The 25,235-nt window shown below is 42.2% G+C and overlaps 1 protein-coding gene across 1 annotated transcript in view; it reads left to right on the top strand.

The window, feature by feature from the left end:
• PKHD1 (PKHD1 ciliary IPT domain containing fibrocystin/polyductin) overlaps positions 1 to 25,235 on the top strand; it is a 275,411-nt gene that overhangs the window by 98,960 nt on the left and 151,216 nt on the right. The window contains exons 36-40 of the mRNA XM_075707750.1: positions 3,183 to 3,395; positions 20,298 to 20,505; positions 21,500 to 21,645; positions 23,254 to 23,448; positions 24,520 to 24,645. Coding sequence (XP_075563865.1) covers positions 3,183 to 3,395; positions 20,298 to 20,505; positions 21,500 to 21,645; positions 23,254 to 23,448; positions 24,520 to 24,645 — 888 coding nt within the window. The remainder of the gene's footprint in view (positions 1 to 3,182; positions 3,396 to 20,297; positions 20,506 to 21,499; positions 21,646 to 23,253; positions 23,449 to 24,519; positions 24,646 to 25,235) is intronic.

Raw genomic sequence — 25,235 nt, 5'->3', positions numbered from 1 at the left:
TAGAAGTTCTGATCTTGTGTCAGGATCCAGGCAGGTAAAGGGAAAAATATTTGCTGCTTAGTTTGATACCAACCACAGGTCAAAAGAAAAAAACTGGATGAAGTTAAATGTTACAGATGACTGAATCCGTAAATTGCTAACCATAGGAATATACTGAATGACAGGATAGAAATGTTATGGAAGAAAAGACAGAAAACTTCTGTTAATTTTCTAAGAAAATTACAAGTTTTTTCAATAAAGTTAATTCTGTAAAACATGTGATAATGTGATAACTGAGGATCACCTGCCAGGATCTCATGGCAGCTAGCAGACATGAAATGTACTAACTCAGGAAGTAAATTGTTAGTGGGGAACCATTTTTATGCCTACCTGGATACCCCTGCACATCATCGATGATCTGAAAGTAAATAGAGGACCATCACTGATCACAATTTGTGAATGCCATTCAAACCAAACGCAGATTTACACAGCTGAGAAGACAGCTGGGCAGGGAGCAATTAGGAATGAAAGTCATGGTTACACAATAAGGGACTTTGTTGGCTAAAGCCATGATAATGAGAAGTATCAGAAACCAGTGCAACCCTGGGATGCCCGCCTGATCTCCCAGTGTAATGAAGAGGCAAAAAGAGGTAGTAAAGTTTTTTACTGCGAAAAGCAAGAGGCAGAGCGTGGGGATAAGCTAGTTTTGCCTCTCTAGGCAGCATCAAGAAGAATAAAGGAGCAGAAGAGTTAGGAGGTCTGGCTTTCCAATTTCAGAAGGAACACTGGGTTGTGGGAGAGGATGCACAGCTCCATGAATTGGAGATGATTCCGCTCAGGGAGAGTCTTAAAAACCTTATCAACCAGTCTGAATGAGGGCTGAGATTTGATTTTACCTGAGTACTTTCACAGAAAATGCTGTTTTCTACACCTCTGCAGTGCAATGCAGGAGGGTACAAAGAGAACAACTGTCTGAAAGCTCATCCTTGACAAGTTAAGATTGGAAATAAAGCAGAAATTGTGAACAGTAAGAGAGATTAGCTGTTGGAAAAAATGATTATAGAAAATACTAGAGTGATGTCCCCAAGTCACTTAATTGATTGTGTGCCTTTCTGGAGGGTATGCAGCAGTCAAACACAGATGACGACTTCTAGTTTTTCAATAGCATGATGTGCACAGACCACCAGGTGATATGATCTGATGGTCCCTTCAGTCTGTAAATTAATACCATTTCAAGTATTATCCCAATTTCAGTACAGCACATTTTATATTAAGAACATTTAATTTTTCTAGAAGTCTCAGTTGTATCTCAGAATAACAGTCTGATATCTTCTGTTGTTTTGCATGAAACAAGCTGAATTTCATGCTGTTTTACTACAGTGTATTTAGTATAATTTGTAAAAACACTCTATAGGAAGCTTAACAGAAATACATTTGTATATAGAAAAGTATGTCTAGGGAAAGAGACAATTTACACATAGGGGAGTTGGTGTTTGTGGGAGTGGGAGCGATCCCATGGTTCCCAGCGGTTATAAGCAAGAAAATGTGAGATTTAGCTCTTTTGTCTATTAAGGATATTCTGTAAAAAACTTCTCTGGAGTCTACTGAAATCTGCAAAGAAAATATTTAATGCGTAGTCTTTATTCAAATACTAGCTTTGTTATCAGACTAAGAAATTAGAACTAAGATTAAGTTATAAGACTAAGAAAACAATGAAAGCCCCTCAATGCAAGAATAAATAGGAGATCAGGATAAGCAGAATGTGTTCAGCAGGAGTGGATGCAACTGGGTGGGAAAGGCACACAAGTGCTATGCATCTCCCTTATCACTGAGAGCAGCAGGACCTGATCAATAGGCTAGCATGATCAAGGTAATTTTTAATCTGATTTTTCTATTACAACTTCTCCCCTCCTTTTTTGTCTCAATACCAAAATTAAAGCAGAGGTCTGATCTCCCTTATCTTTTGTGCTAAGGATTTTTGGTTGGTATAAAGGTCTCCACTAAAACTTGCTAACACCAGTAGAAGCTGGCTGTGGCATGGGATGGCACAGTTATTAGCTACTTCACATAAAGGGAAATGTTGGGAGGGTGACAGACCCTTTGTAAGGAGGCCTGAGGTTGCCAGGCTTTGAGGTATCCCCTACTAGCTCCTGGGAAGCATGGCTTGACCTGGGAAGACATATCCCACGTGCAGAATGATTAGATGTCTGAAAGTCTACTCTGTCCAAATACATTGTAAAGATAGCAGCAGTGTTCTTCATAGGAGAGAAAATAGGAAAGGAGATAAAAGAGTTAACCATCCTGAGATGATGGACCAGGCTTGCCAGCTCACGCAAGGCAAGAACAAAAGAGGCATTTGACAGAACCGAGGAGACTGAGTCAAAACCAAGGGATGGAAATGCCTTTTCATGCACTGTGTACTTAGACCACAGAATTCATTGCTTCAAGAAGTCATTGAGACTAAATATGAGAAAGATTGGAAGAATCAGATCTATATTATTGACAAAAACTTATCCAGTTATACTAATAGGTGGTAAAAGGAAAATGTTGGCAGGGAGATGGAACCTGATGCTTTGGGGCGAAGCTAACCTCTAATTAAGGATTAAAATGAGACTTTCATGGGATGGGGAGATCATCTCACATCCAGCTAACGGGGAGAAGTTTCTTATACTGTATTTGGAAGCATCTGGTTTTGAACTGTATCTGGAAGAATATGGAGGATTAAATCAACCGCTGATCTAAACAAGTTGCCAGTTCTTAAGTGCCAAAGCTGTTTTTGCCTCTCCCTGTCACAAGTAGTTTGTAATCTGAAAAGTAACATACAAATTAATTAGTAATATCCCTTTTTAACATTTAGCGAGTGAGTAGGTTAAGACTGGGGTTTTCCAAACAACTCCCTTGCACTGGAATCAGAGAGACTTAGATGTCTGCCCAGGCTGAATGGCCTTGCTCAAGTCTAGAAAGGCAGCCTGTGGTAGAATTGAAAAATGGACTGAATTAATAAGGTCTGTAAAGACCTGATAAATCCACAGGGAGAAGTACAGGGCGGGGTGGAAATTTTGCAGGATGCAATAATATTTTACTCTTAATCTCGTAATTTTATTGCAAAACCATGTTTGCCCGTCTCTTACAGCTCCTTTGACTGTGAGATGATGACTGGCTATTAGATCTATGGTTGCATTTTACTCTTCTCTTGTCTTCAGGTGGCAAACTCTTGTTCACTGGTCCAGGACCTGTAGAACTGCATGCTCATTACATTCTGATATCTGATGGAGGAGAGCTACAGGTGGGAACCCCTGAGGCCCCCTTCCGTCACAAAGCACACATCTATCTCTATGGAAGCCTCCATTCTCCACCATTATTTCGATATGGGGTCAAGTTCCTGGCAGTGAGGAATGGGACCCTTTCCATTCATGGTGAGTACATTTTTTCTTCTCTTCAAAAGCAAAGCACAAATGAATAACAGAAAGCAAAAGAAAGGAAAAAAAAGTTTTGGAGGAAAAAAACAAAACCCAACAACTTTGGTCATGAATTTGGATTTCTAATTACAGTTAAGTATTTGTTGAAATCAAGTTCTGGGGCCAAAATTTCACATCTTTGTATTCACCATCAGGCTTCTATTTCTACAGTATCTTATGCACCAAACCTCTGCACTGTATCTCCATAGAAGCTCCCATACAAGGAGCTGAGTTGTTTTGAAAATCTGGACCCCAAGCAGATAGGTGGTATCAAGTAGTTATGAAACCCTGGCAGTCATTTAGGTGCCTAGAAGTTGTTTGCATTTGTGCATATCTGCCCACAAATGAAAGTTTCTGTCTCTTGGAAACTGTTTGTGAATCATCTGTGTTTGCTCTGCTACTAGAAAGGGGTATCCTTCTCCCCTCATCTCTCTCTGTAACAACTGCCAGGTTTCCTTGCCAGTGTATGGCTTTTGGGGTTTCCAAGAGATGGTGGTATTCCAGGTAGGTCGCATGGTGAGGCCAATGCCAAGCATGCTGCAGTTAGCAGCCTGTGCCAGCTGGAGTGGGGATGATACCTCTCTTCAAAGCAGAAGCAAAGTGCTCCTGGCAGTGTTTTCCCCTTCCCCACTGTCTCTCCATGCTGCTCAGGCATCCCAATGCCAGAGGTCTCTCTCTAGAATTAGGACCACAGCTGGTGTCTCTCTGTTTTCCGGGTGGTCCATACAGCTGCAACCGCTCAGCACAAGTTGCTGTCATAAATAAGTCCAGGCCTATGCAGAAAAACTCTGTAAATGCCAAGAATTTCAGTCCTAGATGCCTGGTCCTTTGCTCTAACCGCGGGACTTTTCTCCCAAAAGAAGCCCTGCAGTGCTAGAGCTCTATGTTCCTACCAAGTGGAATAGACAAGGAACCTAAAGGACAGAAAATGGATGTAGGTTTGCAGATGTTGTGGGGTAGAAGAATTTAGATACAGAGCTTTTTTTTGGAAGGCTATGAAATACAGGTATAAAAGGGCCATTTCTTGGTGCAGCGGATTGGGTATGGAATTTAGGTCCAAACTCATCTTGAATCAGAATATGCGCACATGTCAAGCTCTTAACTAACGGGTTGTTTTTAAAGGCAGTATGTGTCATAGAGGAGAAAAAAAAAAAGCCAACGCATCTGAACGCCTCATCTCCCTCCCTCATGTTGTTGTGTGTCAACCTTCATATTGGTAGGCGTTCGTATCCTCCAGCAGGGCTTGAACTTACACCCTCCTGGCCTACAGGCAGAAATGTTGCTATCTGAGCATCGCTGACACGTGTGGCTCTCAGTCAAAAATGATGTCAGACGCCGAGGGGTACAGTCTGAGCAGAGACAGGGAGCGAGCTGTACCGCTGTGCGGTGATGCTGGCAGCTCGCAGGAGCTGAGGACGGTCAGGTGAGGTCGGTTGTCAGAGGGCAGTCAGCGAACAGATGCTTTTCTGAATCAGGAGAGATCAGCGGAGGCTGGGGAAGGTGCTCCTGGCAGTGGCAAGGGAGGTGGGCTGCTCTACTCCCGAAAGCCGCGTCAGGTGCTCTTGACCACTTTGCTGAGACGCAGCAAGGCTAAATTATTTAGTGCTTGCAAACGGCTTTAATAATTTCCGTAAACTGGCTTTGCAGAAGGGCAGAGCGTTTCTATCCCATTTCCTAGAGGGGCTCTGTGAAGAAGTGTTGTTAGATCATCTGGACTGAATTGACTCTCCGTTACTGGCCATTGAGTTTCACACGGTTCTCCCAGCCTTGAGTTCAGTAACTCGCATTAGATTAAAGCATGCCTTCCAGAAAGGCTTGGTCTTTGAGGACATCAAGGGAAACGGAAGCCAGCATTTTCTGTAGAAGCTTGTTCCAGGGGATTAATTTGGTTAATCATCCATGTTTTTAGTTTTTTGGGTTTTTTTTTTTTTTAAGAAAAGTATTAAAATGTCTGATTTGAATTTGCCTGATAACAGCTTTTGCTGTTTCTCTTTCTGTATCTTCTCCTGATACTTTAAACATTCTGCTACTTCCCATTCTCAGTTCAACCCTTGTAAATAAGGATTTTGTCCTTAAATTGTCAGAGCTTTGTAACAAGACCCTTGTCTTCATCATGCTGCTATGTTTTCTAACAATGTAGGAAAAACTAGTAGCATCTCCTTGCAGCTGTGCCTCCTGTGCTGCTTCTTGCTGCCCTCCCAAGCCTGTATTATCACCAGCTTGTTGACTCCATCCTCACAGACAACCCGTGAAATTACAGAGCCAAACAGGGCAGAAGTACTTTTTACAGTGTTACCTTGGCAATATGATGGAGGGAAGTAAATCCAGGTGTCCATGTCAGTACCCTAAAGGCATTTCTCGCTGATATTTCATACATTTTACTCAGTGCCATAATTCCCAGTGATTCATCATTCCTGAGGAAACCAAGAAGGTGAGGTCTGCAACTCAAGCATTACCTGGATGGAGATACACGGAGGCAAAGGTGGCTTGGCCCATTAGTGGAAACACCTTGTAGTTTCAATTTCTTATCAATTCTTATTCAGGAATTCTTATCAATTTTTTTAGTCAAGAAATCCAGACCGGCAAAGTAGTCACTTTTAAGCTCTGCACTACATACAGTCCCAGTGCATGGCTGCAATTAAGGTTCATTCAAACCATGTAATCTGCAATTTAGCATTGAAGCAGTAGAAGCCCGCTAGAAAACAAGACCAAAAGGAGTGTGTTCTTTTGCTGGGTTCATATTGCTTACACGAAACAGAAATATGCTGTTCTGTCTCCAATTTAGTACCAGTCTGGCCTGTGGTATAGAACAAATTGTTGAGCATGACAGCCTCTTTCATATGAGAGAGGCTGACATGCTCAGCAATAAATGCTTGTGAGATACATATATATATACACACACATATATATGTTATCTCAGATCAAGATCATTAAATAAGCAGGCTTCCAAATTCTTAGCTGTCTTGGTGAAGACAGGACTGAGCGCATTTTAACTTCTTTTCTCTTTCAGACTGGGAAGTTTGGGGGATGCTCTGCAGCCACGGTTGAGTTCAGATTGTTTAGTAAGCGCTGTCAGCTCCTCACTTTGATATGTTAATATGACTAAGGGTTTCCCACAATTCCCTCATGAGTGGCAGTCCTTTGCTCCGGTGGTTGTAGCAGACTGGGAAATTTCACTGTTGCCTTTGGCTTTAGCCAACTCCCCTGCCAGTCAGAGCGTGCCACCCATAAACTGCCTGTCAATCACACGTCAGTTTTAAAGGGGGTTTCAGTCAGCCAGGGCAACTCGACTTTTTGACAATGTAATTATGGCTCTTGCATCCGCAGTAGGGGCCTGAGCAGGGCTGAGAGAATTTTATTGATTGTTCAGAAGGGAAATTTATCACTGTCTCCAGCTCCATTCGCACTTTATTCCCTGAGAAACTCTCCTGACAAGCTTTGGGAGAGAAGTTTAGCATGGTGGCCTTGGCTGTTCTTGCGTCTTTGTCCTTCCCAGGGAAACTGGACCAGAGATACCAGTGGATGGCAGGGACTGGGTGTGGAGGCAGCATTAAGTGGAGATGCAGCATCAGTAGCCGAGGACGCCTACCTTTGTGACAGCCTAATTTCATGGTCCCAACACTCTTATTACTATGGGTGGAAAAATTTTAAAGGTGTTTTCCATTCTGTTCCATTTTTAGCCGTCCTGTGTAGACTAAGTCATTATTCCATTGTGTCCCCTCAAAACAGACTGTGCCTCTTCCCAGAAGAACACTAGCGCTTTTGCTGTGGATTTAGCTGAAACTTTGTCAGTACCAACACTGCGATGATACGGGGCATGAACATATGAGCCTGTTCCCTGCATTTTGACTAATAACATATACTTCTCCAACTAGATGGAAGATGCTATGCTTCAGGTTTAATAACACACTACATTGACTTTGTCCAGATGGTGAAAGCTCTGTGGTAAAGAAAAAAAACAATGTCCAGAGAGTTTTGGTGTAAAGCTCTACCTATTTATATTCAGCATAATTAAAACAGTAGTGTCAGTGGTCGTTTCAGTCCCCTAAAGTCATGGATAGTCCTGCTGCAAAGAACACCCCTGCACTTGCAATGGATGCTGACAGTGGAAGATGACATTATAGAGGCAATTCTGTACTTATATCCCAGAATTCCCTGCAACCAAGACAATCTTATACATCTTCAGTGTTGGCTCAGGAAAAAAAGTAGTTTTTATCAGTTGAACCAATTATTAATTTTAATCACTTTTAATCAATAATAAAACACAAAAATATTTGTGAGCTGTGCACTGTGCTCTACAGAGCCTGCACAATCCTCAAGAGATCAAACATTTAATCAAATGCTTCTTGCTTTTCCTCCATTAAGCAGTGTTATGTATCTGTGCTGAGTTTGAGATTAAGAGATCATAGACAACATGAGAGAATTTGTTCTGCTTTACTCACATATTAAAAAGAAAAGCTTCCCAGGGAAAAAAAAAGGAGAAAAAATCTCTAGCAGGGGGATTCAAGATAGGGTGCAGCGATCTGCTAGAGATAAGATGTGCTTTTTTTACCTTACTGAAATATTCGTCCATTCAATACAAGTTATTTCCCACTAACTGAAACCGTTGATTTGCACACCCCTGTTACACCATAAGTTCAGATCCTTTTTCCCTTTCTGGGGTCACTTCCATAGGTTGGTTTTCCTTAGATGCTAGTTATTGTGTGTGGTGGTTTCAGGAGGCTTTTTGCCTTCTGTGACAGCATTTTTCCTTTCAAGACCTTGACTTTAACATGAGACATTAAAGCAGATGGCTCTTGAACAGAGGGCTAAGCTGCCTTGAATTCCCTTGTGTTCACTGGGGGTAAGAAACTGCACTTAGGCACTTCCCATGGAGTAATGTACAATGACTTGTTCCTTCACTTTCTTATTCACAACTGTAAGATGGCCATTAGATTTTAAAGACCTAGCAGATGGGGGGAAAAAACCCAGAGAGCTGGGTTCAGGGAAAGCTGCTGTGCCTTTCATAGCTTGCCCTTCTTTCTGACAGAAATGCATCGATCATCTTTCATTTAAACTTAAATCAGTTGCTCTGTATTTTGGCTCTGATCTTAATGAGGAAAACGTGACATAAATGGGACTAAGAGATGGGCGCTAGTATGTGTATAATATAATACATATAGACTATAGCTAATATATTAGCTTGTGTTTCTTGACGGGGGGAGGTCTTTGGGTTACTACAAATATGGAGGCTTTTTGTGGGATGAAACAGTCGCCTCTTTTAAACCTTTGCAGGTAACATTGAAATACCCCTTCCAATTCTGGCCCCAACTACAACCGGGAGATTGGCTGGATGAAGAGAAACAACCAACAACAAAATCTGGAGTGAATTTCCACCCCAGATGGGAGACAGTCTGCAAAGTTTGGCAAGCTGAGAAGCCTGGACCCAGATCTGGGTTTTCACAGGGCTGCAGGCTGAGCCAGGCAGGAACCCTCCGTTTGGGCTCATCTTCACTTTTCCCGCGTGTCTAATTCTCTCCATCGTGTGCCGGGGATGTAGCGAACTGCTCTTAGCATTTAAATGGTCATGCCGCCCCGCGTACCCGCTCCCGCGGGCAGACATTCCCCGTCTCGTTCGGCAGCAGCGCGGGAGATTAACTGGCAATAATGCAAAATGTTAACAGCTGCGTGCAGCTCGCGACGGGATTGCGCAGTAGTTGGCTGCTGCGTTTGAAGCTGTTCCTGGTGTCAGTTTAAAGAGGTTTTCCTGCGTGGCACCTTTGGTCGTTAGCTATTTTCAGGCACGGAGCGTGGTTTTTGTGTCAGGCTCACTGGTTTATGCAAAGGCATTGAAGGAGCTGGGAAAATCTTTCCCTTTCTTTTCTGGACTGATGTAACTTGACAAAGTGACTGGGTAACCTCTCATTAAAGGAAATGTTTGGAAATGTTTGCATTTATGGGACAGCACACAGGGAAGGTATTTTTTCTACAGCGTAATGTAGCAGGAAAGAACAACGGTGAGAGTTTCCATAGACCTGTTTGATCACGTAGCCCTTCCCATCCTCAGTAGGATATTCCTTGCTTTCTTGAGGGTGCCATTCAAAAATATTCAGGTGGAAATGTTTTAAGGTGAAAACTGTAGTTTCATGAAAAGGAAACATTCAGCAGGACTAGGTCATTTTCAAGGATATTTCCTATTGGAGAAAATCAAAGTGATTCAGCTCGTCCTCTCATTCAGATGATGTCAGATTTTTTTTCCCCACTGGGAGAAGGAAAAGGTGTTTAATTCTATCATTGTGCTTTCATAGTATTATTTTTAATATTATATCTATTTCATATCAACATTTCTACGCTAGTGAAATGCAATGTTTTTACAGAACAAAAATCAAAATGCCTAACCCCCCTAAGTGACATTAGTATGAAGACAAAAAAAGTGTAATGGTTCCAAAAATAACTTTTTTGTGGAATTTTTTTTCTGTAGAAGATGTTGAAGGTTTGGCTTCATTAGAATTTGGAGTGAAATCACATCTGGCTAGCCATAGACTTGTATTTCATCCTCCAGAACCCTCTTATAATGGGAAAATATCATCCCTATTTTACGTGAGAGGAGGAAGAAGCCAGAGAGATGCTGAAGCTGTGTCTGCATTGGGCCTTGGATGAATGGGCCACCAAGCAGGTTAAAAGCTGATGTTAAAAAGCTGAGCCGTGACTCATCTCTGTGTATTTGCAGTACTTGGACAGAAAATACCTGCTAGAAAACATTGCACGTCCTTGTATTGCAGTGGCAACCTTAGCCCACAGCAGCACCCCAATCCCCTGCCCTGGGTGGCAGGCAGCATTAGAGCCTCTCCACCAAGGACCTCTGCCCAGGGCCAAGCACGGGACAGTGGCACAAGGAAGATGGCACACGCTGGCTTTGTGCATAGGGACCTACCAAGGTTCACATGAGGGGACCAAGTAGGTCCAAATTTCCTGTCTCAGTCTGCCTGCTGCTTGCATAAAGCTTGTGCTTGATGCTGGGTTTGGTCCCACACAGTGGGGACATCAGATGAGCTGTGGGTTGAGCCCACGCTCAGATCCAATCTAAAATACCCAGGGTGATCCTGAGCGCCCAGCACCGAGGCTGCTGCAGGTTGCCTGTGCAGCAGTCAAAAAGCTGATAAACTCCTGCGTGTCCCAAGGGTTAGCGAGCACTTATAAATTAGAAAGGACCTCCTGTTTTACCTCGGGGCATGAATGAAAATCTTTCCGCGCTGGCTGTGTTGGCAAGTAGCAGAAAAGCTGTCTTGTCTGCATCTCCCCAGGAGCTGCCCACACGCAGCAGTTTGTCCTGCAGGACTGTACGGGCGTGGAGAGACTTCTCCCACTTTCAGAGCAGAGACATCCCTGTCTTTCAAAAATGCGTAGCAGGAAAAAACGAGACTCCTCTCGTTGTAAAACAAGCTAGAAACTCTGTGCAAATGCTTAGGGAATATACCTAGGACTGGAATTAACAGAATAAGCTGGAAACATTCAAGTCCAGAGGGCTGAGGGCTCACGGTTCAGGCAGATGTTTTTAAACACATATGAAAAGGTAGGGAAGCAGCTCTCATTCTTCCTTTTCTGATTCCCTACACTTTATGGCCAGTGACTGCATGAGTCCCTGCAAGAGTTGAGGTAGCTGGGATATTTTTTTTAAATAAGTCTTCATCAAATCCAAGTTCATGAAAAAATTTCTCCAGGTCCTTAATTAAGGATCTGGGACTTTAAAGTCCATTTGACCTTAGAGAGCTGTAGCAGCACAGCTGTGTGCTATCCTGACTAAGGAGGCTTTCTGGAAAAGATTTTCTACTCTTTTTCACTTAAGGAATTTTATACATTTTTTTTTGTTGTTGTTGTTTGTTTTATTAACAGAAGCAGCAGCAGCAAAAAGTCTCTGTCCTGGATCTAAAAATATATATTAAAAAAAAAATCTCTTTTTTTTTGAAGCACCCATTTCCAATCGATGTATTGCCATTTACCACTTTGACATTTGGAAATTTTAGGAATGGCCAAGCTAAGCCTGAGTAGGCAGCACAATCTGGATAGGAAAAAGGGAATAATAAGGGATTATGACAGTGGAGAGGAAGCTGGATTCCTTAGGCAGTCTGACACCTGAAATGCTGCAGTAAATTGTTTTGTGTTTTATTACTGGAGACTTTTATACCGGTGGTGTGTTTTTTTTTTTTTTTTTTCTTTTTTTGTTTTTGATCATAGCTTTATTCCATTGAATTACATTTTTATCTCTGTCTCTTGCAAAATTCTTTTCTTTTTTGGGGGAATGTAAACGGCTTATTTCTTTTCACTTTGTTCATGGGAATTGAAGATCTTATTCTCATTTACACTAAAGATTTACAATGTAGCTGCAATAGATTGACAGATTATCTGCAGTATAACTTGTATAGTCACAGTAAGTAGACTGTGTGTCTGAGCCCTGCAGTTCTTGTAAATTCTTTTTGTGGTATAAAGGGATCTCATTACCTTAACTTTAAAGCACCAATAAACTGTCAAAAGGTGTAAAAGAGCTTTATAGTTTGTCAACACTACACACAAACTGTGTGTTCATAACCCAAGTTGATTAATTTGTGGTAAATAGGAGTGAAGATGAGATGCAGCAGGATCCTGTCCCTGTGTAGTCAAAGGAGAAAGGTTCAAAGTCTGCTGTCTCATGCCAGAAGAGGAAGATTCTTTAAAACATTTAAACAACTTCTGGGAGAAAGACTAACAGTCCCATGGCAGGCTTAGGGCTGGAACCAGTCCTCCTAAAATCCATTTAAGGAGCCTAGTTTCTACCAGCACTCCTGTGCATAACCCAGACTCTCCAGCTCTGTCTAACTCTGGATGTGTCTCACGCTGGTTGCCATCACGTTTGGTTAGAAGCCAACACGTACAACATGTACTCCAAAAAGTCTTGTTTTCAGGGCAGGGGCATCTGTTTTCCATCTAAGCAACATGTCATCTAGTCACCAAAATTCTTAGATCTGGAGTATCCCATAGGTTTAAGGTGGAATTAATCTAAGTAGAAATGTATGAAAGGCAAGAGTTCCTCTCAGAGCAAACTGGTGGTTAGGGAAATCATTAGGCAGTGAGATCTGGGGTTTGAAATGCCTTCTAGTTGCCACCGGAGTAAGAACACGAACCTGTTGTCTGTGGATGCAGATTGCAAGAAGATAGATCAGACGCAGAAGAGTGACTGTGCTGAATATACTCCAGGGAAGGGCTGTTGTATCTCAAAGCAGCGTGTTCTGGAAACAAACAAACAAAGTTGAAAGATTATGGTCAGTAACTTTGAAAATGCTGGAAAAAACAACAGCACCACAGGACAGCCTTATGAAAGAAGCGGAGCTGTAGAATGAGAAGACCTAAAAGCTAACCTTTAATGGTTAAAGGCTAACCTAAAGGCAACTTAAAAGGGTTGCCTCTGGATTTATGTGTTGCAGATGTGCAAGAAGCTGGCGATCACAAATGCTCAGTAGAGGTGAGCACAAGTTTTGTTCAAATACAGACTGACCCCAAGCCAGCCTGAGGGTTGGAAAGAGAGTTGGAGAAAAGGAGGAGAAGCAGAGGTGGAAATTGAGAAAGTCATGGGGAGAAACCTGAAGGTGTATATACCCAGAGGACTGAACGTTAGTCTTGGAACACAGCACCCAAAGTACAGCTTGGCTGGAAGAAAGAAGAGGTATCAGTGGCCTTGGCTGATGTTGAAGAGGAGAAGCCAGGAGTCCAAAGGAATGTTCTCCAGAAAGAAAACAGTAGACAGAAAAAATAAAGATTGGGGGAAAACTTAGAAGGCATACCATGAGTGGGACCTATGCAGCAGAACGTGAAAGGAAGACCTGGAATCATAAAAAGAGACATGGAGGCTGAATCTGTGGATAGAAGAATTGAGAGGGCAAAGCAGGCTGAAAAAATCACACTGCCTAAGGTTGCCTGCTTAAGCCACAAACCTTCACAAATCAGCTGGAGAACCAGTTGATCAGTCAGTTTTCTCTGGCCATGCCCCATACATTCCATACATTTATACATTGGCTGGAATCATCTTCTGGGAGAGATTGGGACAGGTGAAGGACAGGAGCTACAAGAAGCTGAAGAGAAAGAAGTGGTGGATCAACAAGCAGAGAAGTGTGCAGGCATTGGCTGTTGGAGACTGAAAAAAGGCTGGAACTTAGTGAGACATTCTTGGTTCAAAGGAGAGTTGTTGTCTGGAAAGTCATCCCCTGGAGAATGGGAGATAAGTAACACAAGGTAACTGCAGTATCGACATCTCATGGTGTCCTGGCAGAAAGCTGGGGGTGACTTAGTGGGCTCTGACCTCCTCTTTTGGTTTTGATCTGCTTCTTGGACTAGGGCGAACTAGTCACTTTTCGGTTTACCTGTTTGAACTAACTGAGTTTCCCCTTTTTGAAAAATGGTACGAGGCGTTCATGTAGATGCAATTCAGCCGCCTGCCTCTGGAGCTAAGATCTGAAGAGTGACTAGAAACTGAAAATGCTAACAGGATTATAAGTGTTGTTTTTTAGATGTGTTAGAGTCACCATCCCTGGAAGCATTCAAAAACCGGGCAGACGCGGCACTCTGGGACACGGTTTAGTCTAGTCTACCCTTGATTGGTTTAGTGTGGACTTGATAGTGTAGGTTAATGGTTGGACTGGATGATCTTAAAGGTCTTTTCCAACCTAAATGATTCTATGATTATTCCTAGCTAGAATGGGAGGCTTCATTTTTGAGAAACTGGGCTGGCTCAGAGGAAACTCATTTCCCAGCTTTATCCCAGATACTTGTGTAACCCCAAACAAGCCCCTGAGCCCTCCTCTATCTCCTCTGCACCTTCCTTTGTGTACAATGACATTAATAACTTTCTCTTGTGGAGGCCTTACCCATGTTTGCATGGAGCGAAGCACCCAACCGTAGGTTCTTTAGGTCAATGAGTGCTGTGGTAGGACTTGTCTATATCCAGTGGACAGACTCCCATTAAGTCTGGCCCTAGCTCTCTACACATTTGGAGTATCTAGCATGGTGGCCTTACTTTAATACAAATAATAGATGACAAACTATGTACCTCCTTTGGTGACGAGTGTCAATCCAAGCTTCCCTTCTGGTGAAAGCTGGAAGACATTTTAAGGGAATGGGCAGGAGGTGGGGTTTTTTTCATAAATGTACCAGGAAAGGGGAAAATGAACACTTCAGCACTTCATAACTGTCCGGTCTGACAAACAGAGACTTTAAAGGAATTGTTTTGTCTGAAGCAAAATTTCCCACTGGGATGAGGAGTGGGATCTGGAATAGCCTCTCTCAGCTGAGATCAATACCACTGCTTTTTTGTCTCCCTCTCTCCCTTTCTGCTCTGGAGTGCTGCGAGGCTGGCAGAAAAGCTGGACATGTGCTCAGGGTTATAAATGAGAGCAGGGAATCAGTGACCAGGGGAGCACAGGTCTGTGCGTCCCTTCAGGCCTGAGGAAACTTGTAGCTTTGTGCGGGCAGACAGTAGTCAGGGCAGCTGGACTTTCCAAGGCTCCTTGGCCACTGAAGTGCTTCTGAGCCACTTTGGGGCAATACCTTTGCCTGAATTAGGAGACAACTCTCCTGTGCCTGTAGTGGGACAGAGAAGCACCTCCTGAAGGTGATTCAGAGTCTGTAGGCTGCCCAAGAGCCTATTTTTCCCATTGACTATAGAGCTTGTCTCCTAATTAATTAGTTTACAGCTGCTTCTCCCTACCCTGTAGTAATTTTTTTCAAAACCCTCTCTTTCAGTGTTTCCAATTGTAGCAGCTTCTGCTTTCAAACCTGGGTGATCAGAGATAGCTATCCAACACCCAGTTTAAATCTTCAATACCCATTGAGGCACCCAATGTACACATGGAAGAAGAAATAGTATTTATGTCTTTTGTAATCGGAGGACTGTAAATAATGACCTAATTTGTCTAAACCTCCAGCACTCGGTACAATCCACCCTTTGACTACTGTAGACAGACTTTCTTGTAACCCTGGAGATAAGTATGCCTGACATACCTTGCTGAATTTGCTGAGTTTTGATGTGATTCTGAGACATTTGTGTAAAGGTCAAATTCTCATCTCTGATTGAACCACCTAGGACTAGGTGAAATCAGTTAGTGAATTCATATAGCATTCCACATAGATTTAGAAAATGTTTTGTGGTAGGGGCTGTAAGAAATTAAATTTATACTATTTTTCTTCTTCTCCACTTGACATGGAAAAGAGAGTGGCATTGTACACATCAGAATTACCTTGCTCTTAATAATGATGCCAGGCCTGTACAAGACTGCATGCTCACATCATGCTTCCAATAGGAAGCATAAACCAGGGTCCTGGTGCCAAGTTGTTCCTTATGCTACGATTTGTCATTAATTCACTTTGGAATTTGCTTTCAAGTCACTTGCATTTCTGGCTTGCCATTTGACAACACGGGTCTGCTCTGCTCAGTATTTAAAGGTGTTTCTGTCAAGTCATTTAGTAAAAAGTTCAATTCTTGCTTTGCCTGCAATAGCATTTTGAGTCTAAAGGCTCTGTCCTGTCCCTTTAACATGAAGGCACTTATGCTTTAGATCTCAAGATGTGTATTTTTTTCCAATCTGAGCTTAGTTAATTATTAAAAATGAATTCAATAATTAAGGAGTTATACAGATTCATCTATTTTTCAGCACTTTTGAGTGTTTCTGCTTGCAGTACTTTTGGGGGGAAGAAATAATTTAAATATACTGCAGCTGTTGGTCTTTTAAACCTTCTACTCTCAAACAAGTCATTTATTTACCTGTTACACAGTCCAGTCCCAATCACTGCAGGTTATTTTATGAACCCTGCATGTTTCATCTGAAATAGAATTTGTTTTCAAGGGGAAACAAGAAACAGGGCTCTGAGCCTCCAAAGGGTGGTACTGCAAACTGCAGAGACAGGGGCCTTCATTCCAGGGAACCCCATGAATACCTATTCATGATCTTTATAGAAAGCCCATTGGTTCTTTGAAGGAGAGAGGCTGGAGAAGACTTCTGGGAAACAAAGATTGTCTCCCAGCTGGAGATCATTCCCTCCTGAGTTATTCATCAGGTCATTTCACCTCCCTATTTAGAAGGTGGGTGTAGGAGTGCCTCCGAAAAGTGGTGTACCCTATCCAGCCAGCCTACCCCTGGTAGATGAGGAGAGGCCTGGAATCTTCTTGTGTTCAAAAATGTGTTCAAAAAACTGGTAGATGTGGCACTTTGGGACATGGTTTAGTCTAGTCTACCCTTGATTGGTTTAGTGTGGACTTGGTAGTGTAGGTTAATGGTTGGACTGGATGATCTTAAAGGTCTTTTCCAACCTAAATGATTCTATGATTCTATGATTCTTCAAGAAACAGGAGCAATTTGATTTGGTTGCCTGCCAGCTTTTTGGCTGTTCAGTTACCTCAGAGTTAATATAAAGGACCATTTCAGGGACCCTGTGGTATCCAAGGTATCTGTGTGGGTCTGGCAGATAGGACATGGGACTTAGGTCAGACCAATGCCTTTCTAGAACAGCAGACAGAGGCCAATTGTACATCCAAAAATGACATGTTTAGGTATCTGAAACCTACCCACTGTCTCCAAACTGAGTCAAGTCAACTGCACACACCACTGGTGATAGTGACGAAGGGGCTTGGTGGGTTTTGTTCTCTTTTTCAAGCTATCTTTGTTCAAACCTGTTGGATACTGAACTTGGACAACATGGGGGTTGTGTGTTTACTTGTAATTGGAATTATGTGAGATATACGGTGCAACGTTATACTTACTTTCAAAAAAAAAAAAAAAAAGTAACATTTTAGGGTTGCCAGCTGTAAATTTGTTTTAGAAAGGGGAATGGGTGATTTTAAACAGCGATGGATGATGACTGCTCAAGGAACAATGTAATACATTTCTGTGTGGATGTATAATCTCCCATTAAAACCATAGGGCAAGGAACATGTTATAGTTAAGACAAAGAACCTTCAGTTATGGTCCCTCCTTGGTGAATTGACCAGAAAAGTATCACTGACCAAATTCTGTGCGTCACCTGTGCTGCTTAGGGTAGAGGAGAATCTGATCTGCAGGTATTGTTTTATGTGAGAATATAAATGGGAAGCAAAGAAAGAGGAATCTGCTAGACTTTTTTTTCCCCCCAACAAAAATATACTAAAAGTATTGGAAATTGGAAGTAGATCTTACACATACAAAGAAATACTCCGCCCCACTCAAATCATCAGGAAAAAGGTAAAACAAACTGTGGAATGGGAGACAGAGAGAGCACAGTAAGAAATCAAAAAAGCAGAAGGAAAAGAAAAGTGGGGGGGGGATGTTTGGATACCTTGAATATTCTTCGTTTAGAAGAAAAAACACTTGAGAATATTTTCCTTAAAAAGTTTTGTCTCAGAGCTTGGAAGTGGAAAAAAGCCTGAAACCAGCCTTTTCCATTAGAGCATATTTTAAATGCAAAATGGTGGTTTGCACCTCTGAATGACAAGAGTTGTTGCCCAGCAGTGTTCTTATAATGGTTAGTGTAGTATGTGTGTGACAGATGTACACAATGGGAGGTAGCTGTGTGTCTGGCCACAGCTGCACTCAAACACACACACACTAACACATGCACACAAATCAGTACTATAAACAAAACGTCCAGAGCTGGAGAAAAATTGTATGCTGCTCAACATGCAGATGGCTGCTGTCAGTCGTTTGTTTTTATGCGAGTCCTAAAAATTGACGACGTTCACTCAGTGAAAGAAGGTAAATGAATAAAGATGATGAGACTGCTGCTAGTAAAAGAATGCACATAGGCTGATATCAAGAGTTTTTTTCTGAGATGGCTAAAGCTGTGTTGAGGATGAGGTCTCACAGAGAAAATCTTTGATATCTCTGCTCATGAATAGTGCAAGGTGGGCTTTGGCTATGTATACATTAGAAAACAGTGGGGCCCAATAGAAGCAGATCTGTAGAGCGAATGGTGTAGGTGCTGAGGATGCAGGGTCTACACTGTATGCTTTTTCGGGGCTACTATAGAGTCATTCTAGTCTGGTTCCATTAGCATCTAAAATGTATTATATGTCTGACTGGATTACAGCATCTGCATTAGTTTCATCTGAAGGAAATCCATTTGGTGCACTCCGAAACAGTTCCATGATATGAACTGAGGCACATTAAGTGAAGGATGTCTGGGAGATTTACTTAGCTGTAAGTTGAGAAATTTTGATTCCAATTTAAGAAACAAGAAAAGATAATAAGCCAGAAGTATCTCAGCTAGGTTTAGATGCCCATCAACTCGTTGACACACAGAGCAGGTGCTCAAATACACTTCAAGATGACGCAGTATAAAGACTTGATTCTTCCTTCTCTCATTCTGCTGTGAATTAATTGACTTGGAGGTGCTACTCCTTATTTCTGTCTTCATTAAGGAAAGACCTGGGACACTGGAGTATAAGCATGGAGAAAGTGAAACAGGAAATGGAGAGAGGGAAGCTTGCTTAAAATAATTTGAAAATGATTTATTGGATGCAACCTCTACCCTCAGTGATTTCTGGTGTTATTACTTTTCTATAGTACAACCAGGGAGGACAGTAACTTGCTGTGGGCTAAAGGTAAATTATGATCTATTGCAAAGGAGGGGAGGAAAAATGTACTAAAGGTGGGTGTGAGAGGCACATGCTCTCCCCTGATGGTGTTCGGTGTGTTGGATCTCACTGGATCAATCTGTTCCAAAGCCTGCTAGGGAAGAAGAAATGTCAAGAGTTAAAGTGAGCTTCATGAAGTGAAGAAGGGAAAGTGAAATGGCAAAATGTTTAATTGCTGGGGCTTGTTGCACACAGACTTGGTAGTATGTCCTCTGAAGAGGAGGGAATTTGGGAATCTGCAGTTGCAGCCTTGCAATAGCCTTCCAGTGGTGGCCTAAGATTGCCGATGCAGGGGACACATCTTGAAGTTGTGCCAACCTGTGTATTCACACTGCTGTAACCCACCCCCATCCACAGGACTGTTAAGTGACCTTCAACTCAACTGAACATTCAAGTAGAAAATATGTTTTCAGGTCTAGCCAGACTAAGAACTCACCAAGAATATGTTTTAACAGTGTTTTCCGAGATTCAAGTTTTCTGGAAAAAAAATCACCAAAGTTACAACATTTAAAATAGTATATGATGTTATTCCTGCTTTTGGATGAAAAAGGCTGAAGCAAATTCTTTTCATATTAAATGTTTAAGCCACTTAACCCAAGATTTCAAAAAATGACCCCTCATATTAGTTCCTCCATTGGAGGCAGTTTCTAGATGACCTCGTGTTGCTAGCTGAGCAATCTGTAGTCACTCTTAAAAGTTTTTCAAACTGGTGATATCTGTCTTTCCGTATGTCACTGAAATGTTACTAACAGAAGCATGTGTTTTTGTGAATGCAAGTTACTTGTAGGCCTAGGTTCAGTGCAAGTTCTTTTGGACACTCGACTGGCGAATCTGATAATTCAAAGTGGTTTTTGCACTCAGAGAAGGACGACAGTCCCTGCAGAGAGTGATTTTCTCCGTTGGTTATAAAGGGTGCTTAAGAAGAGGGTGTTTCTCACTTAGGGAAGTCAGTTTGGGGGAATGAAACTGAACCCCAGTGCCCAATGCCTGTTGAGCAAACTTCTTTGCAATGTATTTTTTCAGCTTTTTGGGACCAACAAAGACAAAAGGTATGAAGATGTTGTTTGGAAAGTGGTGCATTTCTGATCCGAACAGAAAATCCTCTTTTGTGGCATTAATCCCATCTCTCTTACACAGCGTGAATAACAGTGGGATGATCCAAGTGAGGCAGTGTTTTCTAAGCATGCTGCTCCTGTTTTTTTAATGTTGGTTAACTTGCTCTTTTAAATTTTATTTATTTTTCTTTTCAGGCTGGCTGCCCAAAGTAGCTTTCACACACTTGAAATCATCAGCTCATGCTAAAGACACACGATTACTGCTCCAGGAAGCTGTTGACTGGCAACCTGGTGATGAAATCATGGTGGGAAGGACAGGCCTTGGAGATGTACAACAGCAAGAAGAAATGAGTGTTATTGAGTCTGTGAACAACACGGAGCTGTACCTTAGATCACCGCTCAGGTATCCTTTCAAGGGCCAAGGGGGATTTCTATAGCAGAGAGATAAACCAGGGGAAAATTTGGTCAAGGTGAGGATTTGCATTTTCCTGTGGGACATAATAACTATATAAATCCCTTTAACAAACGTTGTCAGAGGTATTTCGGTTCCTCTCTCCCCCTAAAGCTAGTGGACATTCAATCCTGAATGTCTCTAAGTTTAAATTCTGTATCATAACCATGAACTCAGAAAACCTTTGAAGCAGAAAACATTGATGGCCAGTGCAGTCCAGTGGCCCCAGCACAGGGTTGACAAAGAATTTTCCTGCATTGCATAGTTAATTTCTTGTGAAATTACTTCCCCCACTCCCCCACCCCCAAAAAGTGTCTGATTTCTGTAAAAAAAAAAAAAAAAAAGTCCTCCCTTCTGGACTGATTTACTTAGGCTGAATAACAACACACTCAAAGTGAATTACTTCAGTTTGGAAATACTGTTTCTGTGTTTTCAGTAAGCAGTAGTTTCACTGCTTTGTGCTCTCTTCATCCTCTGTGCATGGAGATCTTGGGCAAACTGTACTTCTTATCCTCGTAACCTGGAGCCTCAGTGTTGAAACATCTTATCTATTTGGGAGGCAACCCAGCACCAATGCCCAGGAAGATTAGTGGTACCTTTTTCAGAAATATTTGGGGCTTGAGGAAGAAAGTACTGATGTTTTTCACCAAAATATGTTTTGGGAAGATGAAGGAAATTCAAAGGCTGAAATAGTTTGGTGTAAACATACATAATCTAAAGAAAATTTGTGAGCCTGAGAGACACAAAGATGAAAACAAACATCAGCCAAGGGAAAATGTATCTAGCCCATATATGCAAGCACATTGGATATGCCACTGTTCATGGTGAGATAGGACCGAAACCAGGACTGAATTTGGGCAGCCAGAGTCATAAGCTTAGGGTAAACATCATTCTTGCCATCTGGCAGGTGCAGATACTTTTGGAATTTTTTTGTGTCTTTCCCTAGGTACTCCCACAATATTGGAGAGGGATGGGTGAATGGCCAAAGCCTGCCTTTGAGTGCTGTGGTGGCACTGATTAGCAGAAGGGTTGTTGTTCAAGGAAATGTCACGATGGAGAGGATGTCACACATCAGACAGTGTGAAAAAGCAGGTGTTGCAAGAGGTGAGGAGATCTTTTTCACAGAAATGTACTGAGGAGGAAAATTGCTCCATTATAATCACATTGTGGTATCACTGTGTATTAGAAATCTTTCTTAATAGGATAACTTTGAGACATACCAGCGGCAGGAAAGCGAGTTTATATTTCCAAATATTGTTTGACATTGAAATGTGAAGTCTTGGGAGTTGAACTGCATTTCATTGTAATCTCTCAGATGTATTATTTTCACATTGTTGTTTCAAGCCATCTTGGGAAAGACCCTTTAGTTTTGCCTCAGCCTAAGGGTGTAGAAAAGAAAGTATCTTCTGAGAACATATTTCAGTGTACATAATATATTAAATTTTTAATTGTGTTTACTATTTAGTCACTTTAAGAAGAAGGAAAAACAAAACAGCCCAATGCTATTTGTACTCTTTAGTGTACAAAGTATTGAGATGTTTAGTGATACCAAGAAAAAAGACAGGTGACGGTTTCTTTTAGTATATAGTAACAGTGGTGAAACAATGCTCAATTCTCTTTTAGTTTTAGTTTTAGTTTTTATGAAACACCATGAAGTTTGACATGTGGCTTCCTGATTTACACCAGCTGATGAGGAAGCAGAATCAGACACAGTGATTATAATTTGAGGAGAGTTAGGTTATCTGGCAACCCAATTGTAAGGTTTCCTTTAAAAATAAAATGCCTTGGGCTTTCAAACTGTGACACACCACTTCATCTGATATCCAGCAGCCAACTGCTTATATTACTCATAGATTTATGGTCCATTTTCTGTGGAACTCATAAATATAGTCTCTGAAATGTGCTAACAGTTTGAGGTTTTTATTTGAGTTAAAGGATAGGAAGATTTCTCAGAGGAGTCACCAGAAGATGAGTGGGCAGTGTTTTTTTGTGTTTAATTTACCTTATTTAAAAGAAAAATGAGCATTACTGAGCATAGGCAGGCAGTGTTGGCATTTGAAATCCCCTTTGCACCTCCACTGAACAAGCCCAAGTTGCACATTCATAACCTGACTCCCCTCATACCAAAATATCCCAAGCATAGACCCATGGAAGATGCCTTTCAGGAATGTTGATTCCTTCCCCAGCCCCATGATTTACTTTCCTTGTCTTCAGACTGTGGGTAGTAACAGTTCCTCACCCATCTGCAGGGACAGTGGGGAGAGCAAGAGTTTTAAAGGAATTTCAAAATGTTCACATTTCAGGTTAGTTCAGTACATCCGTGCCCAATCTCCTTTTCAAGAACCTCACCCAAAGTAAATCAATGTCACATCTATCTTCCCCATGCATAGGGCTATTTAAAATTGAACACAAGGAGCTTTCCAAGGCATAAAACTACCACAGCTTCCTGCTGGTTTTAATATATGTTCCTCTAAAAATCTCCAGACTCTTAGGGAAGGAACCATGAAAGGATTTAGAGGGAGTATCAAATATGCTTGCCTGTGGCTATTTGTCTTTGGGCCCATGTTTAAGATCCCTGCTGGAGATGGAGTCTTACTGAGTCAATGTGGTGGGTCTCATGGCATTGCCTGGGGCACCCTGCACATCCCATGGTCACCATGGAGAAGTAACACTGACAGCTCCCACTGGGTTGTATTCTAGGTGGCTCCAGGTGTCTGTACAAGCGAAGCGAGAGGCAGCTGGGGTCTCTGGACCTGGGGGCCATCGTGGTTGTGGAGGCCTTCCAGGGAGAGGCAAGTCGGCTCCGGGTGGAGGGGGTCCAGTTCCGCCACATGGGCCAAGCATTTCGGCAGCACTGCAGTGCCCTGACTGTTGCTGGCAATGCGTGGATGGCAGGTGAGATGACTGCACTGGAGGTGGGCCCGAATGATCTCAAATGTCCACCTCTTTCTGCCCAAAGCTGGGGTAGTCCTCCTTAAAAGCCTACTCAGCTCTTGGGTCAGTTGTCAAATTGGATTGGCAAATGTGAGAAAACCTCACCTGTAGTCAGCCCAAGTGAAACTTGATGGAGTGTTTTAAGCTGTTTTAGTTCCTTTACATCTCTGGACAGCTTCTTCCTAAAATAGTATTTCATTTTTATGCCACACCTCTGAGTTGGCGTGCTACTTCTAGCTCTGGAAATGAATGCACTAATATACGGTGAGGGAGCCCAGAGATGGCTCAGGGCTGCGCGGTAGCATAGGCCAAAATTTAATTTTATCACCTGAAGGTTAAGGAACATATTAAATTCTTTTGACTTTGTCACTGATAAGTGCAAGATTAATCTCTGTGGAAGTGGCAATGAGGTCTCTGAAGACTGGTGGTGATAGGAGCAAATTAGGTGGGGTCGAATAATGTTTGAAGGGTACTGGATGGGACTTTCCCCTCCAGCTAACCCACACTTATGACTTTCCTGTGCCATCTTCTTCACTGAGTGAGGATCTCAGCTTCCTGGTGGCAGAAGGCAGCACTGGCCATGATCCAGGAGTACAGTGGGCAGGTCACCATGCCTGGCTAGACAAGGTTTACAAGATACCTGCCCTGTCCTTACTGCCCTTCTGAAACATTCCTCCTCTCCTTCAATCCCACTTCAATCATCCAACTGCCTGAGCTCATATCATACTTTCCTCTTGGGATCTTACCCTATCCTTTCACTGGATCTCCTCCTCCTTCCTCACAATAGTGGACCACCTCGCCTAACCCATTTCTGTGCTCAGGTCTCCTCTTCCCTACTGTGCTCATCTCAGCAATGCCCACCTGTTGGCAAAGACCTGCCAGGTGAGGAAGGGTGGGCAGCTGCAACCAAGCAGTCTCACGAGAACCAAAAGGATTAATTGCAGAGTATCAAAGGATGAGGAGCTAATATAAAACTCTCCCAGCCTTCAAGATGTGGTGTGCTTTTTGCTCACAGCGCTCATTTCTTTCCAGACTCTTACATACGTGGCTGTTGCATTTTGGACTCCTTTGGCCAAGGACTCCGTCTGACCGGGATCTCAAACCTTAATGTGGACAGTAATATATTCTACAACATTTCAGGCCATGGGCTTCTACTGGGTAAGTGAAGCAGGAAAATATCTATCCTACATGTAGCAGTAACATGTGGTGACTATCATTTGCATGAAAATGCCTTTGGAGGAGAGAACGGCAGATCCTTAACTGCACTCTGAGAACTTTAATCACATCTTAGACATTTTCTGGTATCAGTGAATCTTGAATGAAGCTGCCAAGATTCCACATGCATCTCCTAGCAGCTACTTCCTTTTGACCATACGCTCTCCATTTCATCAGGTCAGTCTTCGCTTGATCTGGATCCCTTTTTTTAAGTGTACAAATGGAAGGAGATTTTTTTGGGGAATTGATTTATCTGTCTTTGGAAGAGCACCATTATGCAATATTTAAGACCCCAGTTCAGCGAGGCATTTAAAAGCATACTTACCTTTAACTTCAGTCATTTGACATCGAAGATAATGGAGTGAAAGCATATGTTAAAAGTTAAGCAGAGGATTTAACACTTAAATAAATTGGAGCTTGGAGCAACAAAAATGTTAAACAACAAAATATTTCTCCTAACTAACCATCAGGAGACTGACTTGCAGCATATTCTGCTGGGATTTCATGTTGCCTGAATACCTAAAGATATAGCT

The sequence above is a fragment of the Pelecanus crispus genome, chromosome 3, assembly GCF_030463565.1.
Source record: "Pelecanus crispus isolate bPelCri1 chromosome 3, bPelCri1.pri, whole genome shotgun sequence".
NCBI classification, from domain to species: Eukaryota; Metazoa; Chordata; class Aves; order Pelecaniformes; family Pelecanidae; genus Pelecanus; species Pelecanus crispus.
The sequence above is the reverse complement of the archived record's forward strand: the minus strand, read 5'-3'. Positions and strand labels throughout refer to the sequence as shown.